At 36.3% G+C, this 22,780-nt stretch overlaps 2 protein-coding genes across 15 annotated transcripts in view; one reads left to right on the top strand and one right to left on the bottom strand.

The window, feature by feature from the left end:
* The window catches only part of LOC122570163 (tyrosine-protein kinase transmembrane receptor Ror), a 352,187-nt gene that overhangs the window by 235,312 nt on the left and 94,095 nt on the right, over nt 1-22,780 (bottom strand). Inside the window, exon 1 of one of the 5 annotated variants that reach the window (XM_043732139.1) lies at nt 11,202-11,511. The exons of the other annotated variants lie outside the window; for them this stretch is intronic. The gene's annotated coding sequence lies outside the window, so the exon portion shown is untranslated. Of the gene's footprint in view, nt 1-11,201; nt 11,512-22,780 lie in introns of those variants that run through there. 5 annotated transcript variants of the gene reach the window in all.
* LOC122570165 overlaps nt 1-22,780 on the top strand; it is a 64,465-nt gene that overhangs the window by 36,488 nt on the left and 5,197 nt on the right. For 6 of the 10 annotated variants that reach the window (XM_043732144.1, XM_043732143.1, XM_043732147.1 and 3 more), the window contains one exon: nt 22,204-22,340. In XM_043732144.1, the coding sequence (XP_043588079.1) occupies nt 22,204-22,340 (137 nt within the window). Of the gene's footprint in view, nt 1-1,407; nt 1,970-2,508; nt 3,086-18,020; nt 18,381-22,203; nt 22,341-22,780 lie in introns of those variants that run through there. The other 4 variants (XM_043732153.1, XM_043732152.1, XM_043732150.1 and 1 more) reach the window with 4 other exon arrangements.

The raw sequence follows: 22,780 nt of genomic DNA on the forward strand, positions 1-22,780 counted from the left end.
TAGTGTTTGGATAGGCAGCCGTATATTTGATATTTCTTTTTGGAGAGAGGAAACTCTTTGTTCTGTGTAATTTGGATATTCATAATGATCATCTTTTGGATTGTAAAAGTTATTCGTTTGTACAGTTTCGAGGTAGAAAACGTCGTTTACTGAAACAGATGGTTGTAGTTGTATTAAATTTAGGGTCGGCTGAAGATTTAATTATAACAGTCCTTTGTTATAATTAAATGAATAGAAAATTGTAATCGATTTTTGGGGGCAGAAGCTACCTTGTTATTGCGTTTCAACAACATCCAAACATAACTGTAAAATCTTTCTGTAGTAACGACAGACGAGAGAATTCCACGAGCGAGTCACGTTGTAATTATATTAGAGTTTCAACGTAATTATCTGCAGTAATTAACGTTATTGTAACTTATTAAGCGCAAGTACCAATAGTAGCCTCCGCTGCGCTCTAGTTTCGCCTGCATTAAGGAAAATTTATTTCAGTTTAAGGAAAGAATTGCGCGATCCTCTTGAAAGCTGGATGAAGTTCTCTCTTCGAAAAAAACGCGTGGCTGAACTTTAATTTATCTGCCAATTTATTTCGAATCAATTATTTAAATGAAATTAAAAATCTTCTTGTCTGTAAAAATTTAAAAAGCTTCTTGTTTGAGAAGAATGTTAACACTCTTAAGCTCTAGATAGACATTTCTATAATTAATTAAAGATTTTTAATTTAACTAATGTTCCTTCCTTCCTTCTTTTTCAGATAAGTAGACGTATAACAATTTTTAAAAGAACAATATTTAATTTGAACCATCAAGATTTACAACAATTATTCTTAGTATCTTTTTCTGGTACTTTTCTTAGCTTCTTCTCTTGTGTTAAGTAAAAGTTTCAAATTTAAATCAAGCTATTTTTTTCTCTTTAGGTAGAACTTTGAAACTTTAGGAAAAATATTTCTCAAACTTAAAAAGTTGTTACATAGATGGGAAATCAATGATCGATTAAAATTATAGTGGCAATTGATAATTACTCTTAATTACTTTTATATCACGACGCATTTCTATTCATATTTACTTTTAAAAAAATTCTTCACTTGATAGAGGCATTTTCCAATATGAACAATGGTGCTTATGTTTGTAAATCATCTTTGTTCAGTCTAGAAAAACTAGTTGAAATGAAATACGAAGTTTCTCCACCTCTAGAAAACCATTCGTTTATTCTCAGCTAATCTGCTACTCAACATTTCTACGAATATAAATTCTGACCTGGACTCGACACTGCCACAGTTTGCCGAATTAATAATCTTCGTAACCTAGAAACCATCTCAATAAAATGAACTTCCTTCGCTATTTCTTTAATATTCTCACATTTGACGTTGCACATGAGCAACACTGCGCTTCAACAAGTTATTAACCAAACGACAAATGTATTTGATAAAAATTGTCCCAATTTTGGCGTACTAAATCATTTTTACAAATATGTGGGAAAAAATCCCACATTATAAAAAGATATATTATCACAAGATATCTTATCACAAGAAGAACAAATTTTCCTGCTAAACGATCTACAAGTCCATGTTTCAAACTGAAGCACTCAAAACACAGCTTACAAAAGAACAGCGGAATTTTTTAATAATGGTAACAAAAGAGGTCGTGAAAAGCGTAGAAAAAAATTCCAGCGCAGGCACAGAGCAAATCCCGGTGTCGGAACATTCATATTCGCTGTTGAGCGACGCCAAGCCGGTGCATCCTCGTTGCGAAAGCACGTGACTGCACCAGCAAAATTAGCATACGCAGCGAACGCGATCCGGCGCCGAGATCGTCAGAAAACTCGAGTTGACAACGCGACAATGAACCGTTCCCGAGAAGAAAAGCAAATCGTGATAAAACAAGCTGCAAACGTGCGCGATCCATGAGGAACCTTGTTTTCTTTTCGATCTATGATCGGTGGTACGTTGTTTGAACACGACTGATGCAAGACAGTGAGTAGAGTTTACGAATCTATCGATTGTTCGAGGCAAAAGTGACAAATCTATCGCTCTTCGTGCAAAAGTTCAAGTTTATTTTAGTTTAGAAGAGTTTGAGGTAGACATTCTCTGTTAGTGACGCATATGCTGCGTCGATTATGCTCAGTTATTGAAGCAATGCTGTTGACATAATCGTTGAATTGTGCTTTCTTTGAGTTTTAATACAATATAGTTTAGCAGATAATGTGTTTGAAGAAATATTGTTGCCTAAAATATGTATAATATATAGACGTAGTAAATAGCAACGAATATGTTAATAGTAGTGCGAATTATCGCAAGAGTTTTCTGATACTTTACGGTTCTAAGTTTACGAAAAGTGTATTTTTGTTGTGGAATTGATAGCTCGTGTATATGGCGGTATGATTTTGATGCTGTGATTTTAATTGACATTTACGTTCTCTCGTAGTGGAAAGATGACAGATGGTTTAGGTAGGTTTACAGAAAATAGCATACAGTGGAATTTGCTGAAGTTTATAATGGTGTGCATTGTCATGAAATTTTTATTCGAATCTGCAGTTTCTCAAAGATTGCGAACCTTGGAAAGATATTGAGAAGTTTTGTATAACAGAATGTAAATGTGAACGAAAGTGTCCTTTCTGTTAACGAGATAATAACAACTGACATTGTGGTAAAGTTTTAATTAAAGACTTTAATTTCCATTGTTTCCGAAAGTTATGTGTTTGAAAAATCTTATAAGACATTAATGTGGAGAAAACAAACTTTCTTGACGTGGAGTTAATAACAGATTGTATAGTTATTACCAGTAACGATTTTCATTTGAATCTTCATCCTACCGAAATTTATAAACCTTGAAAAGAAGATCGAGAAATTTAATAAATAATTAACGAAGAAAAATGTCATCTTCTTGTTGTGGGTTCGATGATAGTGAAGATTTCATTGAAGAATTTCATATTCTCTAAAGATCCTTACTCTTAAAAATAACAAACTCGTGATCGAGATTTGCACTTGAAGTAGAAGTTACGTCAATGAAGATCTCATCTTATGTTTAATTTTGGAGCTTAGGAAACTTATGAAGTTGAACATGAGAAAATACGATGACCAGCGCGATTCGTGAGTCATTCTACTAAGAATTCTTCACATAAAAAAGCAAACAACAAGTCATACCCTTAGCTGGTATTTACATAACCAAACCATCATTTTCATTTAGAATTTCAAATGACGTTAATGTCCGTTTAGAAAAGTTTGAAGTGGACGAAAACGATGTATGGCGTGAAACACGTGGATGGAAACTTGTTTCTTCTCCTGAACCATATATATATATATATATCATTATATTAATATAAATAATATATATATTATTTTATTTTATTTACCATACGCATATTTCAATTTTTCTTTCATACAAATTCTATATTTTAGTCGTCGTATAGTCATAGGATTAAAGTATTAGTTTAGGATTAAAGATGAAAACTTACATAACATTCGAGAAATGCACCGCTTGAATTTAGAGTTGCTATGACGATGGATCACATTGTCAAAAATTTATTCGACGAGGATGCAAATTGGTTGCTACCGTGTTTCAGAGTACTTGATTAGGTTTCGTTAATTGTCCTGCAGGAACGTCGCATAGAGGAGTTAGTAAATTAAAGGTCTTTGTAGTCCTCCGCGAGCAAAAGCACGACTGTAATCTTGCCGAGTGCGAGGGAGCGTAATGGTATTGTAACACTGACTAATTTTATAGACAATGGTAATGGTTTTTCTCTCTTGACGTGATTACTCATTAAATTGCAGACGAGTCACGTATTTCACGTTTAATCGCAATTATTATTATCGTACACCTACTATCAATAATTTCTGCCTGTCTTCTCTCAGATTACACGAAGGTTTTTCATCTTAACGTTTGAACATTGTACGCTCTGTTGGTAAATAGCCTCGTATATGAATAAACCTTTGCATGAATAATCCTTTAATTAGTTTTAAGAAGGGAAATAACTGTTAAGCCTGACTATAAGAAAATCGTATAAAATGAAGGATCATAAAGTAGCAAAAAATATAGAAAAAAATGAAACAACTAGTCGTTCCAAACTGATCTTTATGCAAATTTTTCTTTCTTTACGAATACAATTAAAGAAGTAAGGATTCAGTTTATCTACTAAACATGAAAACGAGTATTCTCCCTGCAATATTTTGTATATCTTTACAAATTATATACATTCAGTCAGGTTTTGTATAGTGATACTTTCAGTTTCGTAGAGATTCATAAAAATCCGCGGATCTAATTATCCGAGATCCGTCAGAAAACGAAACAAAGTTAGAAACTGTGCGAAAGAACGAAACGCCGGTCTATAGAAATTCCCTAAAAGCGCAACTCGCGAACCAAATTCCGCGCGACCCACCCACCGTGAAAGTCAAACAAGCTTTGTGTTGCCATTTCGTCGTCTTTAAGAGCGCATTAATTACCCATTTGCCGACAAAAGCGGACAGAAATAACCAGCGACCCCAAAACCGCGCGTAATTTGCCGGCTCGTGGACGGAAAAATCGCCGAGGGCACGGCAAACGCGTTGTGCTATTTCCACGTGTGCTGTTGGTTTCTCGTTGCCGGTAGAAAACCCGTTGTCGGCTTTTGAAACGGCTTTGGAAACCTAACTCGGTCGCTGAACGGACTTGCAGCCTTCGGCTTACTTGAATTGCGTTGCAATTCCACGCTGCGACGCAATCCTCTCGTCGTTCTTTTCAATTTGCATACGATCACGCCTCGACCGAGTAAAAATCGCGCAGAAACGTTGTCTCTGACTGTTTCAGCTGAATTTTGAAAGTTTTCGTAAATTTGAAAGTGTACTGGCGTTAGAACGTTTGTCGTGCGTTTTCCATCGCGGTGGAATTTTCTTTTCAATGAGAAATTAGAGGAAAGATTTTTTAAACGAATATTTTGAGATAGAAGATTGTCAAATTCTCAATAATTTAACGATCTTTTTAAATGATTGCAGCGTAGATTTATTCAGCTGCATTTGCAACTCGTCCCGTCTAATCACTGTCTTTGCAGTTGCATCCCATTTAGGTTAACGAATTGTAAATTCGTCTGACACTCGTAATGTACGCATAAGATAATTTCTACATGCTATCTCCGTGATAAATTAATGTTACAGAGCCGAGTTTGAATTTTAGATGAGATGGTTGTTGGTTTAGCGAATCGCAAGTTACATCTAAGGTTGACATACCCTTAGTTGGATTCACACTCTTGGTTTGCATACTCTGGACTGGTTTTGCACTCCCTTTGAGTTTAAACTCTGCATACGCATTTCGCCTGTCTTTCTCGCATTTCTATATCAATTTTGAAGAAGTTTCTTTAACTTCTTTTATCGAGCTAGTGACTATGATTGCAACGTTAGAATGTATTTTTGTGATTGAAGGTATGAATTACAAGAATTAAATACGAATAAAAATGAAATATAACAATTAATATGAAATTATATGCATTTTGTTTCGAGTGAATAATACATTGCCAACGAAATGTCCGGAATCACTACGTGTTCCATAGAAGTCAAGAATTTGAAGAAAAATAAGCTTCAACTTCAACTGTGCCATAACTTTTTTTATTCTACTGACTCATTGGCAGATGTTTCAACTTAAGCGTGCAGAGTAAAATAATGTTATATAGAACCATATTAAAACCTGTTTGGATCTATGGGATCCAACTATGAGGAACAGCGAGTAATTCCAAAATAGAAATTCTTCAACGATTCCAATAAAAAACTCTAAGATTCTTAATAGATGCACCTTGATATGTTACCAACGAAACGATACATCGCGACCTTAAGATACCTACAGTTAAAGAAGAAATATCAAAATTCAGTAATAGATATAACATAAGAATTAACAACCACCAAAAGCCACTAATTGCTCAATTACCTGACACGACGGATCAGATCCGCAGGCTAAAAAGACATTAGCCTCTAGATTTAAACATTAGATTCAGCTAGAATCAAACATACGATAATCATTTATTATACACGTTATAGTACCACGCCAGAATAATTTACTCATAATTCTCAATGAGAATTGATTGTAAACTACTTCCAAATAAAAAAAAAAATAACTTTTTTTAATCTCTTTCATAGTTAGGATATGAAATAGCGTAGATGGATGAAGTGGATATAAAGTGGAAGTTAGAGAAATTATTTCCTATGCAGATGTAGGCGGATGTTCAGAACGATAGAAATATGTACAGATGTAAACATACAACTAGATACAGTAATGAGTCACGTCGCTTGAACATTGTTAATTTTCAGAAATATATAAACTCTTTGTAAAACTTACAATAAAATAAGAACTCTTATAAATAAACTGTTTCTAACAAATTTCCTTAATGTTGCACGTATCTGAAACATAGCAAATTTCTTCTTCTTTAACATGGTTTGTGATAAATGGTGGATGAAAATTGAATAGATGCTAATATTTGCCCGTTAAATTGAAACTTCCAAGAAACCTAATACCTTCAAATCTAACCTCATAAAGAATACATTTCCACTAAAATTATACATTTTCCTCGGTGTCTCTCGCCAGTGTAGCAGCCACGTTTTCCGAAAATTCCAAAAATAGACGAAATTATCTGAAACGTAAAACTCGTGTATCCTCGGCGTTCGGCCCTCCCTGCGCTAGAATAAACTAACAAACATCGCTACGGCGGATTAAACGTGCTGGGTCAACGGTAATTTCGCCTTTTGACAAGTTTTCGCCTCTCGCGGTAGCGCGGCGGCGTTTCGTTATCGTCCAGAGAATGACCGCCATAAATTGCCCGAACTGCGAGACTCTCCTATTATCCCGTCGGCGCGCATTTAAAGTTCCCCGCCAAAGTTGCTGGTGAACTCGGAACCGACCATTATCGCTCCGCCATTATCATTATCATTATCATTGTTATTATAATTATCAGTACTATTATCGTTGTTATTATTATCGTCTATTTCTTTTTCTTAAGATGCGCCGATATTTATGGTAAACACGGAATTATCGTCAAATATTCGCATTGTCCATTATGCATTTAAGAAATTTCGTATCAATGTGACCAAGAATAATGACTTTTGTGCGCCGATGTGTCTGTATTTTGCGTAGAGCGTTAGACGTGTTTTATTATTATCATTGCTTTTTATTTCTCTTTTCTCATCTTTCGAAGAATGGATTTGTCCACTCCAAGGTACTTTGACCAAGTTAGGACGAGGCGTTGAATTTTCTTGTGTGTAGGGAAGAGTATTATTATTTATTATTAGAGCTTTAGGTATGTTTTATTGTTATTATCATCCCTATTTATACTTGTGTACTTTTGAAGATTACATGACGTGTTTGTGTCCACCAGCTCATACCTATATTCTCGTGTTACTGTCGTAGCGTTTTCTCGACTATTGCCGCTCTTTCGAATATCGTAGCTCATCGTACGTTTGAACGAAGGTGTGTCTTTATACCTAGTGCTTTAAAATAACTGGAGAAATTCTTTGTTCATGAGTGATAAATATGACGGATATGATCATCGGTAGTACTGTCACATTCTCTTATTTCCATTGGTGCGAATTTTTATTACAAATGGAGTGTGCTTTTTCATGTTTTCTCGTTCCTTTTGCATTAACGCACGTGTCATTCGGTACCGTAACGTCGATTACGCAGCTTTTCTTTTCTCTTCTGTAATATAAATATATCCGGCCTATTACATGCAACTGCATCTTATCGATGTGCGTTGCTTTGTCCCAATCTAGTTTGTAATTTCCATTTTCAACTATCTTCCGTAGTGTGTATTTGTAGTATGATTTGTGTTATTATTATTGTTATTACTTTACAACGATAATGTGTAATATCATGTTATTGTATTATTACTTTACGGGAAGTTGTAATATTCGCATTTCTAAACCGCAACAGAAACTCTGTCGAGTAAACGGCATGACCGGAAGTTTGAAGGGAGATCTATAGAGGAAGCCTCGTTCAAGGGTTTTCAAGAGACCATCGAACTTACCGCGACTAAATTATTTTGCCTGTCGCGGATTTGGATCTCCAACATTGCCGACTGACTTGTCGGTCAAGGTCTGCGTATTCCATGTTTTAGCGTGGTCTTTGTCTTTATATGCGCACGTGTGTATGCGTGTAGAAGGGTGTCTACGTGTATGTGTCGTGGTCGCAGGAAATTGGGTAATTCTGTTTCGAAAGTGGAGTTCCGTGAAAGAGGGAAGCCCGGTAGCAGGGTAGTTTGCTTTGGAGTAACTTGGACATTACATTGTTTTCTTTGGAATTTGTTTGAACAGACGCTGTCGAATGGCTTCAACACGTGGTTTGGATTTTTTACCCGATTCTCTGATCACTTTGACGTTTTGAATTTAGACTTTTCGCGGTTCTCACGTTCTTTCGTTATTTCCTGATTATTTGCCAACTTTGATTTTACGATTCGACGTGTAGATTTTTAGATGTAATTCATGGCCTTCTCAGTCTCTAGTACTTTTTGAGATTTTCTTGCCTTCTTCTGTGATTATTCTTTGGATTTCTCTGGACTTTTATTTCTGATTATCTTTTTTGCACATTTTTACAGATTTTCGCCATCTTCTATTCATTATTTTGTCCTGATTTTTATTTCATTATGCTATTTGCCTCTTGTGACCTTCCATTCACTAGCATTTCAATATCCTTTAACTCTCCATTGATCATTCTTCGAATCTCCAACGAGATATTAAGTTTACGTAGATTTAATTTTCTTTAATTGTTCTTTAATTATCCTATATCAAATACATTTATTTAACACTTTCGCTACCACTGACGCATATGTCGCGTCATCATCGCTATATGGATATTATTTAAATAACGTTGGTACTGCTTTACATTTACGTGTTTCGACAGAACGACGCAGAAAGATAAAAAACGCAATGAACGATATATTGAAACATCACATAAAAGACATAAAGACAACTCCAACGAGAAAAATATGAAATTTCAGGAAAAAAAAAACGTATTAAATATCTTTTCACTCGATTAATGAATCAAAATTACATTCTTCTGTTCCATATAAAGCTTCATATACCAGTGCAACGAGTATTAAGAGTAGCAGTTTGCTCCATGCACTGAGAAATCCCACGCTCATAGTCAATAATGAACATAGCGTGGCTCTACACGAACGTTTCTGTTTTTCCATGGACGTTTCTCGGAAGAAAGAAAAGAAAACGAACGCTACCAGCACAGATTGTCCACGATTCCACAGTAAAGATTAAAGATTCAATGAAAGCTTGTCGTCTCGACATTTTACAAATGCTTTCCGGGAACTACTCCTCCAACTTCTTCCAGTTAAAAATACGGACGTCGGTGATTATTCAAAAGCGGGCAAATGGGCATTTTGACATGGTCATGCTTGGGAACGACGTCATCCAGCGTTCTATGGAGTTCCATAACCGGGAATATAGGGTGACTCACTTGGACAATATCAACATTTGCAAATTAGAAATCATAGATATAAAATACAAAAAGGGCAAAGTTGTGGTATAAATAAAACAACGAGCTTTCTAACACTTTTTTAAGCTCTCTAGCACGTTTTTATACTCGGAAACAGGAAATTCAGATTGGAAAAATCATATAGAATCATGGATTAAATAGAACGGAAAATTGTAACATCTAAGTGACGAAGCAACTGATTTCTAGAAAATTAATATTCCCAGAGTATGGCGAATTTTAAATGAAGAAGAATGAAGTGTATACGAGATGTAAATTTTGAGTAAAATCTTGGCTCGTAAATGGCAAATATTTAAATTTCTGGTGTCTCGAATATCTAAACATAGAGGAAAAATCAAGCGGAAATCCTGCAGAGAAATGATGTTTATGTTATTTTCTCTGTGCATCGTTAGAAGTGCAGTGACCACAATTGTTACCACCTTCGTGCTGTATAAATATACAATGATCATGTATAAGCTGACTCGTGAACAACATTTCCAAACACCCAGTTATTTTATATACAGAAATACACCTACTACGATCAGCAAGAAATCAATGAAGATATAAGTGGAAAAGAAGAAGTAAGAAAATTGAAAAAAAGAATTACAGAAGAATGCAACTAATTAAAGTGGAATTTTTAAGGGAAGTTACTTAAATGTACGAAAACGTACGAATAATAACGAAAAATACAAAAACTTTAGTTTGATAAAGAAATAGTTAGATCGCTGTGAGAAAGAAAGTGTTTAGAAAAGGGCAACAGATTAAAACGAAATCAGAATATGTTCGCTGCACATAGTTGAAACCAAAATTTCGACACTGTGGCAATGTATCTTACACGAAGCTCGTCAGCCAAGATTTATCGATACCTACGTGATACCGCCTTTTCCTACAGGGACACCCTGTACGCTTGCTCCGACGATAATTTAGTGTCAAGAGAACTGTAGTGGTTGTAAAACTCGAGCGTGCAGCAATACCTCGAAGCCTGTCTGTTGCTTGAAACCATAAACAACGATCTCTTATTTCGACGACATTCGCTACGTCTGTGTTTTTCGCAGGTGCAGCCGAACGTGCAATAAACTATATTCGACAAAAGAATATGATAGTCGAGCCGAGGAACTAGAATTTCTGCCCAAGACGCCATAACTTGTCCGAGAATTGTCGATTTACGCGACACGTTGATTCTTTCGAGTTTTGAATAGCAAACGAGGAAAACCGGGGCTACCTCTTTCGCTTTCCAGATTGCAAATCTTGAAAAGTATGAAACGTCAACGCTTGTCGATTTTCTGATTTGCATATTAATTTATTCGTAATTTTACATTTGTTAAAAATTCACTATTAGAATTTTCCAATAAACTGAACGATAAATCCCGTGAAACTTCAATTCATAATATTATCGATTAACCTTGTATATCGTTGCATTTATTGTATTTTCTATTTTTCGTGTAAAAAAGGTATATTCCATAGAGAATAAAATAAAATTAAATAATGTCGTGACGATGAAGATTGTTTTTTGAAACTAACGCTTGCTTGTGATATTAAATTCTGTAATTTCAAGAAAGTTCAGGAAGCTGAACAGGGCTTCTCACTTTAAACACGCAAATTTCGAAAGTTCACGCTGCCCTGGACACGGTAAAATTCGAAGATAAGATCGATTTCTAAGTAATTCTACTTTGCACGACTACTTAACCGGTCCTTGCTTTGAAGTTAGAAACAGCCAGTGCTTCATCGAAGATCCATCCTCTTATAGCGAACTTAGCGGATTAGGAAACTTACGAAGATTCTGAAATATGACGCCGTGGGTGAGATGTAGATAGGAACACTACTTTAGCCTTAGAATGGAGAAAATCCTGAAACAATCTATCGTAGAAAGCTGAAGTTAAATACATTAAATTATGACAATGAGCGTTGAAGTTAGATAACATTACCATATCCAAGGATTAGCTAATTATTAGCCTGCTTTGCATTTGAAACAGGAAAATGTGCACAGACAATGGGGACTGTCGTAAATTCTCACTCATAATCCATTAGTTGTCACGATTAAACTGCGGATGTGCATGAAAATTCACATTTTTTTTTTTTTTTAGTACAACGAAGGAAAGAAAATTGAAGAGCAGATTTCTTTCTCCCATCAAATATAACAATGAACTTTATTGTTTGGATATTTCATTTAGATGACCTTTTATTCGTTTCTTTGCTTCCAAATCATCATATCAATTTTATTTGTTTCATTTAGACGTACTTATGTTTCATATTTGACGTTTATTTGTGTTTTAGTGATTATATTCGTACGGAAGCATATGGAATACTAACGCAACGATTTCTAAAAATTATTTAATCACACAGAACTTGAAAATACGCTAAATTAAAGGTACGGAGACTAAAAGTATTCTAAAAGACGATATCAATTTTTTAAAGTAGGCGAGTCTTGGAAAATTTATTATTTCAAAATTAGCGAATTAGTGAAACATCAAAAATTTCAGGGATTTGATAAGAAGAAAGGAATAAAATTCGCACGAACGTAGGTTAAAAATAAGTGTAGAAATTCTAAAAGGCAGACGGAGATGCAGAGAACCAAAAGTACATTCGAATGTTTCTGAGTAATCTAAAAATGGAAAGAAACACTTCAGCCAGCGAGCTTCCACGAGGATTGACTTTAAGATGGCACGCAGGAAACGGGACGTCTCCGTGAACGTCGAAACAGGAAATATCGTCTGATTTATAAGCCCTGGGAGTAACCACCGACTACCTGGAACGTTCGTCATTCTGTCAATGGGACGGTTTCCCTGGGGCGATAGTCTTGCATACGCAACACCGTTAAAAATATAGAACCACTTACTCCATCATGCCAACTTGAAAGAATAGCTTCGAGAAGAATATGATGTTTCCACTATTTTCAATTAAAGGGTTTTGAAAATTCATTGTTATACCGTGGATTTTTACGCAAATTTATATTTTTACGAACACGCGTAAAGATGCAGAATCTAAGCAAAGGTTCGTTTCGCCTATTAAAAATTACAACGAATGTTCTTTCGAATAGTTTACGTATCTTTGTATATTTTATTTTAAACTTTGCATATTAAATTTTGCATAAATTCGTAACAACTCACAGTTTATGCATCATGTATAAATAAAACTATTAAATCTCATTTATATTTAATTTTGGAAATTTTGGAAATAGGTAAATCACAGGAAAATATATCGTTTCTTCTATTTTGCACTGAGAAAGTTTAGATTATGTATAAATTAAAAATGTTATCGCGTTAATTGATCGATTCTACCAATTCTAAAGGCACAGACGATATTCTGATCCCTCTGTTTCGAACTAAAAACTTCGAAATTTACGGCAATAGATATTTCTAAATGAAAACTGTCGCGTCACATTTGCTTCATTTTATCTACTTTGAAAATAAGTCACAGGAGAATATTCCGTTTCGTCTAATTTCACTTGCAAAGCTTCGAAAACTACGAGAATAGATACGTATAAATTGAAAACGTCACGTTACTTGGTCCGTTCTGCCAATTTTACAAATACGTTCCAAAAAAAATCTTCTGTTCTTTCTATTTCGAAGTGAACGGTTTGAATAATTTTCGAGGACGAGTAGGATATAAATTGGAAATGTCAAATTCTCTCCGCTCTGCCAATATTATACGTACGTTTTAGAGAAGAATATTCCATTTCTTCTATTTCAAATCGAAAATCCAGAAAACTCGATGAAAACAGGTATTCATTAATGTAGACAGACGTGAGTCTGGATTGAGGTAGAAATTATCTGCCGTATGCGAGATCTCTCAATTTTAATATAAAATTCGTCAAAATACAATTAGTATGAAATTTTGCATCAGCCGTGTGTACATAATATTAATTCTTCATATAAAAATACAAATTTTCATCGAATTTAATAATCTCGCGACTGGTCAAATTTTAATGTAAAACACTCTTATTTAATGTAAAACCATGATCTCTAATTGTTAATTTGGAATATGAGATACTTGATGGAATCGTCCGTTTCGATCTCAGAATGGATGAATTCAGAAAATAAATAAAATTATATAGTGTATATATAGTTGTAGACTAGAATACGTCTGATCTGGAACAAACATATTCCACTAAGTTCGAAAAAGTGTATTCTGCTCCTCTTATGAACCTCTAATTATTCTAATCACATTGGCTATAGAAGTTACTATGGAAACTATTCTTCTTTTATGATATTAGACTTTAAAAAATTTGTTTAAGCTCAACTTAATAAAATATTATAAATTGACTAACAAAGGACTTCTTTGAAACTTCTAACGAAATCTTGAAACTTCAGGATTTTCAAGGTACATTGCTTATAAGACTAGAGGACACACGTTATTTCACATAGGCTGTTTAACCAAAGTTGAAAAACCAACAGGTATAAAGAAGAAAAATTGTGTAATAATTATATCGAAGTTCCCACGAAAGTTTTCCTGAGAATTTGCAGAGTTTCGAAAAAGTAGAATCTTCCTAAGTTACCGATGTCTCCTGCGAGAAGATGATCCAACTACATAGAATTTATAATTTCTACTAAACGCTTTTTCCGAATTTCGTTTTCAAAATGAAGAAATAATATCCGCCTCAATTGCAGATTTATTGATATCATTACGATCCGAAAGAAAACGAAAGTGTATCGATAAACCTGATTGAAAACAGGTTTATACTAAACAACATTTCCGATTTAAGACGAAAGCTAGTTAAACATTTTCATTTTACAAAAGAACAAACCGTCTCGTTTACGACTATAAGTCACGTGCAATATACTCGTAAATCAATTTTAAATTTATAATTAGCATTAAAAATTTCAGAAGACTGACTAAAAGTAGATACACTATGCGACCGCGGGTCTGATCAAAAACAAGCTTATTCTACTTAAAACCATCCAACTCTCGAGCCTTTAGAACTTCTGTTTCAAGCCCATCCGATTCATCGAAAGTTTAATAAAATACGCTAAAACGAGTATAAGGAAAACACATAGCGAAACTATGTATCTTACAGAGAACAGAGTTATTTTGCTCGAAACTCGCGATCATTGAAATAACGGTATAATAGTTGCTTCTCGAAACGACCAAGGACCCTGCAGACACAATAAAACGGCAATTAGCGTGCTCGAGAAACCGAGTCTCGATTCATCATTGGTCGATCTCGTTGAAATATCAACGCTTCGAAGGAATGCTCGCCGAGGCGGATTAATCTTCGCGCGGGAGGCGACGAGTTAATTAACGCGGGTTATAAATACGAAAGGCAATCTGCATTATGGTAATCGGTTTCTCGAGTTTCCTGCGAGCTTGCCACGTCGTCTCGCCTCTCTCAAACCCGATCGCGATAATTTACACGGGATATTGGCGTGATCTAATTTTGGCCGCTGGCAGACGCCCGTGTCACGTTCGATTATAAGCTTACAAGCTTATGGCTTAGGACCGACCGTGCCATTAAGCATAGACGATCGGCATTTTCCCTAGTAATACAGTTACCGTCATTGCTGGAATCTTTGCAGGGTTTATGAAAGTCTCTCATTGACAGATCAGTTCTCGTTTTGATGCGAAACAGGCGAACGCAATGAAAGGAGATTGGAAGTGCAGGATTCTGTTCTCCTCGGTTAAAATATCCTGTCTATTATTTCGAAAGATGCAAGGAAACTGAAGATTTGTTATTTCTTTATGCTTGTAATATAACCCAATTTGAATATCATAAGTTTACTCGGGTAAATATTTCAACGTATCGTGAAAAATAAAGAGATGAAATGAGAATGGATAGAAACGCAAAGAAATGTAAAGTTTGCGGTTTGGAATTTCAAATTTCAGAATTTCCGTTGCTTCAGCTTCGGTAATCGGTCTGAAATTTAGAAAATCTGACGTTCTTTCTGCTAATGTCTACAATTTGCATCGACGCGTTAAAACGAATAAATATCATTATACTTATTACTATTATTATCGTATTACTCTTAATTTCCTTTTTCTACATTCTCAACCACAGTAGCTCACAAGGATTTCAATAATTCTTTTCTTCTAAAAATATTCTCAATTACATGTTTTCCTACGTTCCAGTTCGTAATATTTAAAGTATACGATTTTACATTTGAAAATAATAATAAACAAATATAGTTTCGAACGTCAAAATTGAAATATTCCCGCTGTTTTAGAATCAAATATTTAAACTTGATAACTGAAATGTAAAAACTCTGGCAATTTTGCCCTTTCGGTAATTCACATCAAAATGAATATCTTCTGACCCTATTAATTTTCTCTTTCCACCGTTTTTCAATCGTACACGCCGCAATAATTCCAATAATTTCATCCCTCTCAAAATATTCGCTCAACCGTCATTCCAAAAAGAACCTGCTGCAACCAAATCTCTGCACATCTTTCAGCTCGTTATGTCCAAAATCGAGAAGTTGAAAATCAAGGCTGAACGATTCGCACTAGCTCGTTAAAAATGAATAATCAGCGCATCTATCCCTCCCACTGAATTCTGCTGTTTTCCAGCCGCACCTCGCAGCAGTTTCAATAATTCCTAAAAATATTCACGAGCCGCTTGAACCATTCAGAGAGACCGTCATTCTAAAACCCGGTTCAACTACCTATCTCTGCCGATCCTCTGGTTCGTTAACATCGGCCGTAAATATGACGGGCAAACAGGCGCGAAGTTTTCTTGCGGAGGGGCGCGCGATCAATCAAGCCGGGCTTACGCGATTTCTTGTTTTTAGCTCAAAGGGGAGGGAAAACACAGCCCACGGCCGTTTCCTCGCCGTTGCTCGACGTTCGTTTGCATCCACGGGACGCAATTTCCATTTTTCAAAGGGGCCAACGTACGCAACCCAACCCCGATGGAAACTTGACGAAACCAAATACGCGGCTCGCGCTGCTGCTTTGATCAGCTTCTTCTTTAACAGAGAGAACGCCGGCCTCCGTGTTTCCTCTCCTTTTTCCATCGAGCATACCAATCTCCGAGTTAATGTACGTCGTCTCTGTTTATGTACCTCTTCCGGTCTAACGCAGTTGCGATCGACAAAACCTTTCCTCGCCGGTGAAATAATTAATATAGAGCTGGAACGGAGAACCACGAGCTGCGTTTTTGTTTTCTGTGGTTTGGTAGGAGGCAGTACGGCGAAATACGTCGGTTGTCGTGGCAATTGCATGCTCAAGTCTCGCGTTAATTTGACAGGAGTTATGTGCACCATTTTCTGCTCTGGACTTGAATTAATTGGTAGCAGGTTTAGATGTTTAGTTAAGAATGGTTTTAGCCAGGACAATATTTTAGGACGAAAGGTTGACAGGGTCTCGTTAATCCAAAGTTGATGATTTCGAATTGCACTCGATAGTTGAGAGATAAGCTTGCATCCTACGATTTTCACTGATAAGATCTGCATATGGAATATATGAGTCCGATTCGAAGCTTCTGGGGCTAATGCTGTACGTCTTGTATGTCGATAAGATAATTTTTAGACGATGTTGAGCAATTTTCGTATTAAATTCGTTCGTAAGACGATCCCGCTGAAATGGAAGCAAAGGGAACGTTGGAAGATTTTCCGCGTTTGAAAAATGGCTGAATGTTTCAGCAGATAGAAAAATACGACGAAATAAGGAATACTCGGTGCATGACAAACTAGCGTTACGAGCCGTGAACACGTTCTTCCGTGTCATCTTTACAAATATCACTCCCACGGAGCCCTGACATTTCGCCAACGCGGAAATCCTTCTGGAATAAATAACTTCCTGAAAAGGACGGTGTTGCGCTACGATATTCGCCCAAATCGGCAACATGTTCACATTTTAAAACAGCTAATTGAAATGGAAATATTAAAGCATACCTGGCAACTTGAAATATTATTTTTTTTTTAATATATTTTTGTGACATGTCAAAGTAACAATCGTTAATAGGTAAATATTTCCTTCCATTCGGATATATTTAACAAATATTTCTTCGCAAATAAATCTCCACATTAAAGAAGAATTTAATTCTATATAATAAACCTATCACTCACTATAGTTAACATACCTATTACCACGGTATCAAAATCACTGCATGCACTAAATATAATAAAATAAGCCATATCCCACAACATAATACAAATAAAATACTATATAAATAATATAAATAAATGTAAGAACCAAGGAAGCATCACTTATCATATAGTACAATTTCCAACGAATTTCAAAGAAGCGTAACCTATCTTCAACAAGACAAAAACTCGCTATTAAAACATGCTGCGTAAAACTAGAATATATACGTCTTGCAAAACGAATTTACATACAGTCGTAAACGCAAAGTATCGTCTCAAGACCGCGAGATATGATGCTTATAAAAGTCATTTAGCCTGTAAATACGATCGCACATTACACGCTAACATCACTATGATTCATCCCTAGTTACGATCTCTTTTCACAGTTATATCCATTATCCTCGTCAATCTCCATGCTACGTAGATACGTTTCGGCCAATAGAGGAGAAACGTTTCGAGTTTGACTGGACTCGACGCGACGTGGCGATTGCTCACAAACCCTTGAGCATCACGAAATCGAATGAAACGAGAATATCGGTGGAGGAAAGGTTTCTTGGAAGAGACGCACAAGAGGGGATACAGCGGGGATGTAGAAAAAGAAGAAACGGAAGGAAAAATGCAAACGACCGAGAGATAGAGGCGCGAGATTTAATAGGATCCAAATAGCCGTTGGTGTCCAGCCGGAAAATCCGAATTTATGAACCTCCGGAAGGATTTAATTTATTTAAATTTCCAAGCGGCCAGCGCCGTTTTAATCCTGATTTACCACATGGCTTTTCTTGTTCCACCATGCAATGGGCACCGCGTGCGGCTTAAGCGGCCTGTTATCACGCGGCTGCTTATAAAGCGTGTTTGCGCGGCCGATAAGCGGCCATGAAACCGGACTGGCAGTTTTCGAACGCGGAGATGGATAATGGAGAACGCGTGGCTTCCGGTATCAAACGTTCTAACGGTTTTATGATAAGTACATGATCGGAAATTTTTCACACAATCTCTGCGCTGTTTCGAAGGATTTTTTTTTTTTTGATCCTACTATGATTATCGAATTTCTTTATTTCAATCTCGCTGTTATTTTAATATGCGATATTTGTACTGTTTTAAGGAAATGCTTAACACTAGAACTACCAAAGCCAGTGAAAATGATTGGTTTTTAAAAAATACCTAATAATAGAATACTTTTATATTTATTGATTTATTACTTTCTTACAGGAGGAATTCTATGTTATGTAGTACATTTTTGGTATTATTAATACATCTGGAATCATCATCCCTAAACCAGGATTGGCACATTTATAAAATTGTAGAACCAGTCATTTTGACCGGTGTGGTGTTTCTAGTGTTAGTATCTAGCGATTGATTCGGAATTTTCCTGATAACTGATATCATCATATCGAATGATACGCAAAAATTTAAAAAACATGTGGCAAGTTGTACAAAACAAGAAAACTGGTTAATTGGAGGATCCTTTTACACTTTGACAAGTACCAGTCATTTTGATTGGTATTGGCATAAATAGTCTTGGCACAAAATTATTTCGAGTTTGATTACATAAAAAACAAAATTCATTATATTATTCTTTTAGTTATCATTAGTTATCGTTATCGTAAAGTCATTACATCATTGCGGAAAGAAAATATAACATGAAGCAAGAATTCTGTAGGAAAATTGTAAAACCAGTCAATTTGACTGGTGTGGTAGTTCCAATGTTAACACAAAATGGAAACGGGAAATAGTGCATACCAATCAGACTTTTGTCATATCTTGACCAAACAAAAATATATATATATATGTCGGAGCATCGTCAGGAGAAAGGTATTGGGCGTATAACGATTCTTCACTGGAGCTATACATTTTTTTCTCTCGTAAAATTGAAACGACTTTTATTAACACGAGTATGGGTTTACAGAGTTAACAAACAACTACGCGGATAAGACACTTATGACAATGGCCTAAGATTCGATAACGAATCCACGGTCAACAGGATAACACTGTATTAAACGTAAAATACTTTAACACAACACACGTTTAATGGGACGCTCTATATATACTGCTCGATGTGTAACTCTCCAAGGTGATCGCACGAATAATAGACTGATGGAATTTTTCCTTCCTTTTCGATTGCGTTCGTTTGTTACATACTGGTCCGAAGCTTCGAGAAGGTTCCAATCGCCGTTGCTAGGCAATCTCTGCTTGGAGTTTGATTGTTAATACAACGTGTGTCCCATTATATTGACATCTCCGAGGAAAAATGTCCATCCCGTGACCGCGGCTACGTTCGGCGACCAGTTGTGTCACCTCGAACCCAATCCCACTATCACAAGTCTCGAACAAATATAATCGGATTGAATGACAATTGTTTAATTACGGCTATAGTAGAATCTAGATTACAATATTGCGGGATTTTCCCATAGTTCCAAACGGGAGGCTCCAGTGTCCTTCCATCTCCGACATATATATTCGTTACAAAGAACGTAGCAGTCGTTTATGCTCACCCTTAGCTTTTCTTTTTGTATTATTCCAGGCTTTCAAAAAATCTGAGCAAATTATTAAAGTCTTTGCTCTATCATAAAACGAGCTTTCAAGTCGAATAATGAAAAGATTTCTATGTTCCACGATCCATTCCATGTCCATGATCTTAGAGAATAAACAAATATTATTATTTCGATTCTTCTAAACTTTGCTATTCCTAGACAGTTTCCAATGACAAATTACCAAACCGATCATATTATTAACGTTTAACGACTTTGATCGTGTCACGTAGGAGACGCAGGAAATCACAGACAAGAAATTGACAGATCACCGATGATCTCCTCGCGTCGCAGTTCGAACGTTTCACAGATAAGGTAAAGAATTGAACTTTAGATATAGTAGTAAAATTTATTGTACGAATCCAACAGAGTGACAGTTCAGCGTGTTAGAACAGAGAATGTCGAGAGCTGATTTTAGGAAGGTTTATACACTATGGGTTTGGCTCCTATGGAGGGGGCATCGCCGGGAGTGTCGTCGGGGTCCAGGTCAGAGATGGCCACGCTGTTACTGTTTCCTGACACTGGAACACTCTCTACGTTGTTGTTTCGATGCCCTGCAGGATATTCGTTAGATCCCCTTGGTTTTTCTATCGCTAATTTATGGCTCTGTGATAATCTCCTAGCTTAAAAGAGCAATAATCTACGATGTACGCGCAAACATATGGAGAACAAAAGAATCTTTCAGATTAGAAAAATAACGTTGGTGCAATTTTGGATCGCAGTATCCGAAGCAATTGCCAAGGATCGGAACCACGTTTACGAAAGCCGAAATCAAGCCTGACGGAACAACGCGAACTTCCCGTACTCCTTACACAGTAACTTCCCACTTATCGTCGCAATCCCTCCGCCAGAGAAGTGGTAGGCAAACTTCCTGCGCACCTGTATCTCGAGACGCGAAGACAACCGCAGTTCGCGTGTTTCCTCTAAACACCGAGCTTCCTCTACGATGAGGGAGCATCGCATTAATCACTCGAGAACGGCCAGCAGACACAATGGAAACAATCCATGAAGTCCATCTAATCGACCTCCTAATCTCCGTTTCGCCGAACGATCGATCAAAAAGCGCGCCTTGGAAGTGCGCGCGTAGGACGAGAAGAACAAAAAACAGAAGAACGAAGAAAGGAAGCCTCTTTTTATCGCGATTTTTCATTTATTTCGCGGCGTGCCAGCCTTTCGTCGGTTAGATTAGGCTTTGCTGAAACTTTATTCCTATCTGCCGGCTAAGTAATTTGAAGGTCTCTCACCGTGGGTGATTTATCACCAGTTCCTTGACGCACCGAAAGACGAAGGGTTAGAGATTGTTGCCAGGCCTGACCAATGATCGATCGTTTCGATTGGTGCAACGGACGGTCTGTCCGTTACCAGACCGGTCAGATCGTGATTAAGTGATTTCCACGAGAAAAACGAGTTCCAAGAGAACACGTGGTGTAGAGTTTTCCGAACATTTTCAAGCGGATTCAGCATCGTTGGAATGAGCTTCGAGCCTTGATCTTTGAGAATTCGAGTTTTGGTTCAACATATAAACGTTAGAAGTCAGTGGGTTCGAATCTGCAACTGTAAGAGCGCTCCTAGTGTACTTAGCGCTTGGGCCTTTGAGCTCGAAGAATCTTTAAATTATTGTGTTTGTGTAGGTGGGTCGTTTCAAACGTGATGAAACTAATTGATAGCTCTAATTCGTGTTCTTGACACAATTAAATAAACTACTTTGATTTGTAGATATTTGTATAGTACTCTCGCTCTTCTACTTTCGTGACTCCTGCTATACGCAGAAAATTATCGGTACTTTTGCACGAATTTCATTTTACACGGTCAGGAAACGTATTCTTCTATGATCTTTATTGATTTTATTAGATTTACTCGATTCCCAGTGAGTGTTTATGTAGAGATACGTATGTTTTCGCGTCCGTGCCCAGTCGTAATCCAAACCTCGAAACATTAATGAAACTGAAATGGAACTTGAAAATAAATCCAGCCACGGAGATTGTGTCTTTGACCCAATTGAAAAGAACGTTCGTTTTGATATACGATACCGAAAATGATAACGAATAAAATTTAATCTGGTTTTCTAAGGAGGAAACACTTATTTGACCTAATTACAGTTTAAAATAATAACGATAATAATTATTGTAATTGTTACATTAATTTTTCAAACGTCTCTTCGCGCAAATTGTAGAGGAATATATTGAAATTAAAAAAAAAAAGGAGGAAAGTAATTTAATTCGATTTCAGGTCAGAACGACATCAAGAAGCTGCGCAGAGAGAACGAGCAGCTGCGTAGGGAGATATGGAGCCTCAGGGACGAGTACGACAAGCTCGAGGAGATCCTGAAGAGGCAAAAGTGCCACCCAGAAAGCGAAGAATACGAGGTAACTCGATGCTAAAGTTGGTTGATTGTGAATTGAGACAAGGGATGACTGATCGATTCGTCGATTTTCCAGATTTTGCGTATTTGATTGATAACAGAAACTTTGTTTTCGCAGTGGTATCCTGATTTGAAGGATACTGATGGGAAATTAATGTACGCGAGGAATTAGCAAGAACAAGTTTATAAATTACTTTCCCGAAATCGAATATCGATACATTAATATTTCATATAAATATCTGCTTAGAACTTGCGTGGTCATCAATGAATGATTTTTGACTCTGGAAACAACTCCTTTTCTTAATTTTGTTAAGAAATTAAGATTTTTGCTATTTTCAAAATATACATTCTAGATAAAACCAGTTAATTTATATAATTACTTACACAATGCTTAAAACAGTTGGATGTTGGACAATGATCTTAAAGTCAATCTTTATCAAAGTA

The sequence above is a fragment of the Bombus pyrosoma genome, linkage group LG8, assembly GCF_014825855.1.
Source record: "Bombus pyrosoma isolate SC7728 linkage group LG8, ASM1482585v1, whole genome shotgun sequence".
Taxonomy (NCBI): Eukaryota; Metazoa; Arthropoda; class Insecta; order Hymenoptera; family Apidae; genus Bombus; species Bombus pyrosoma.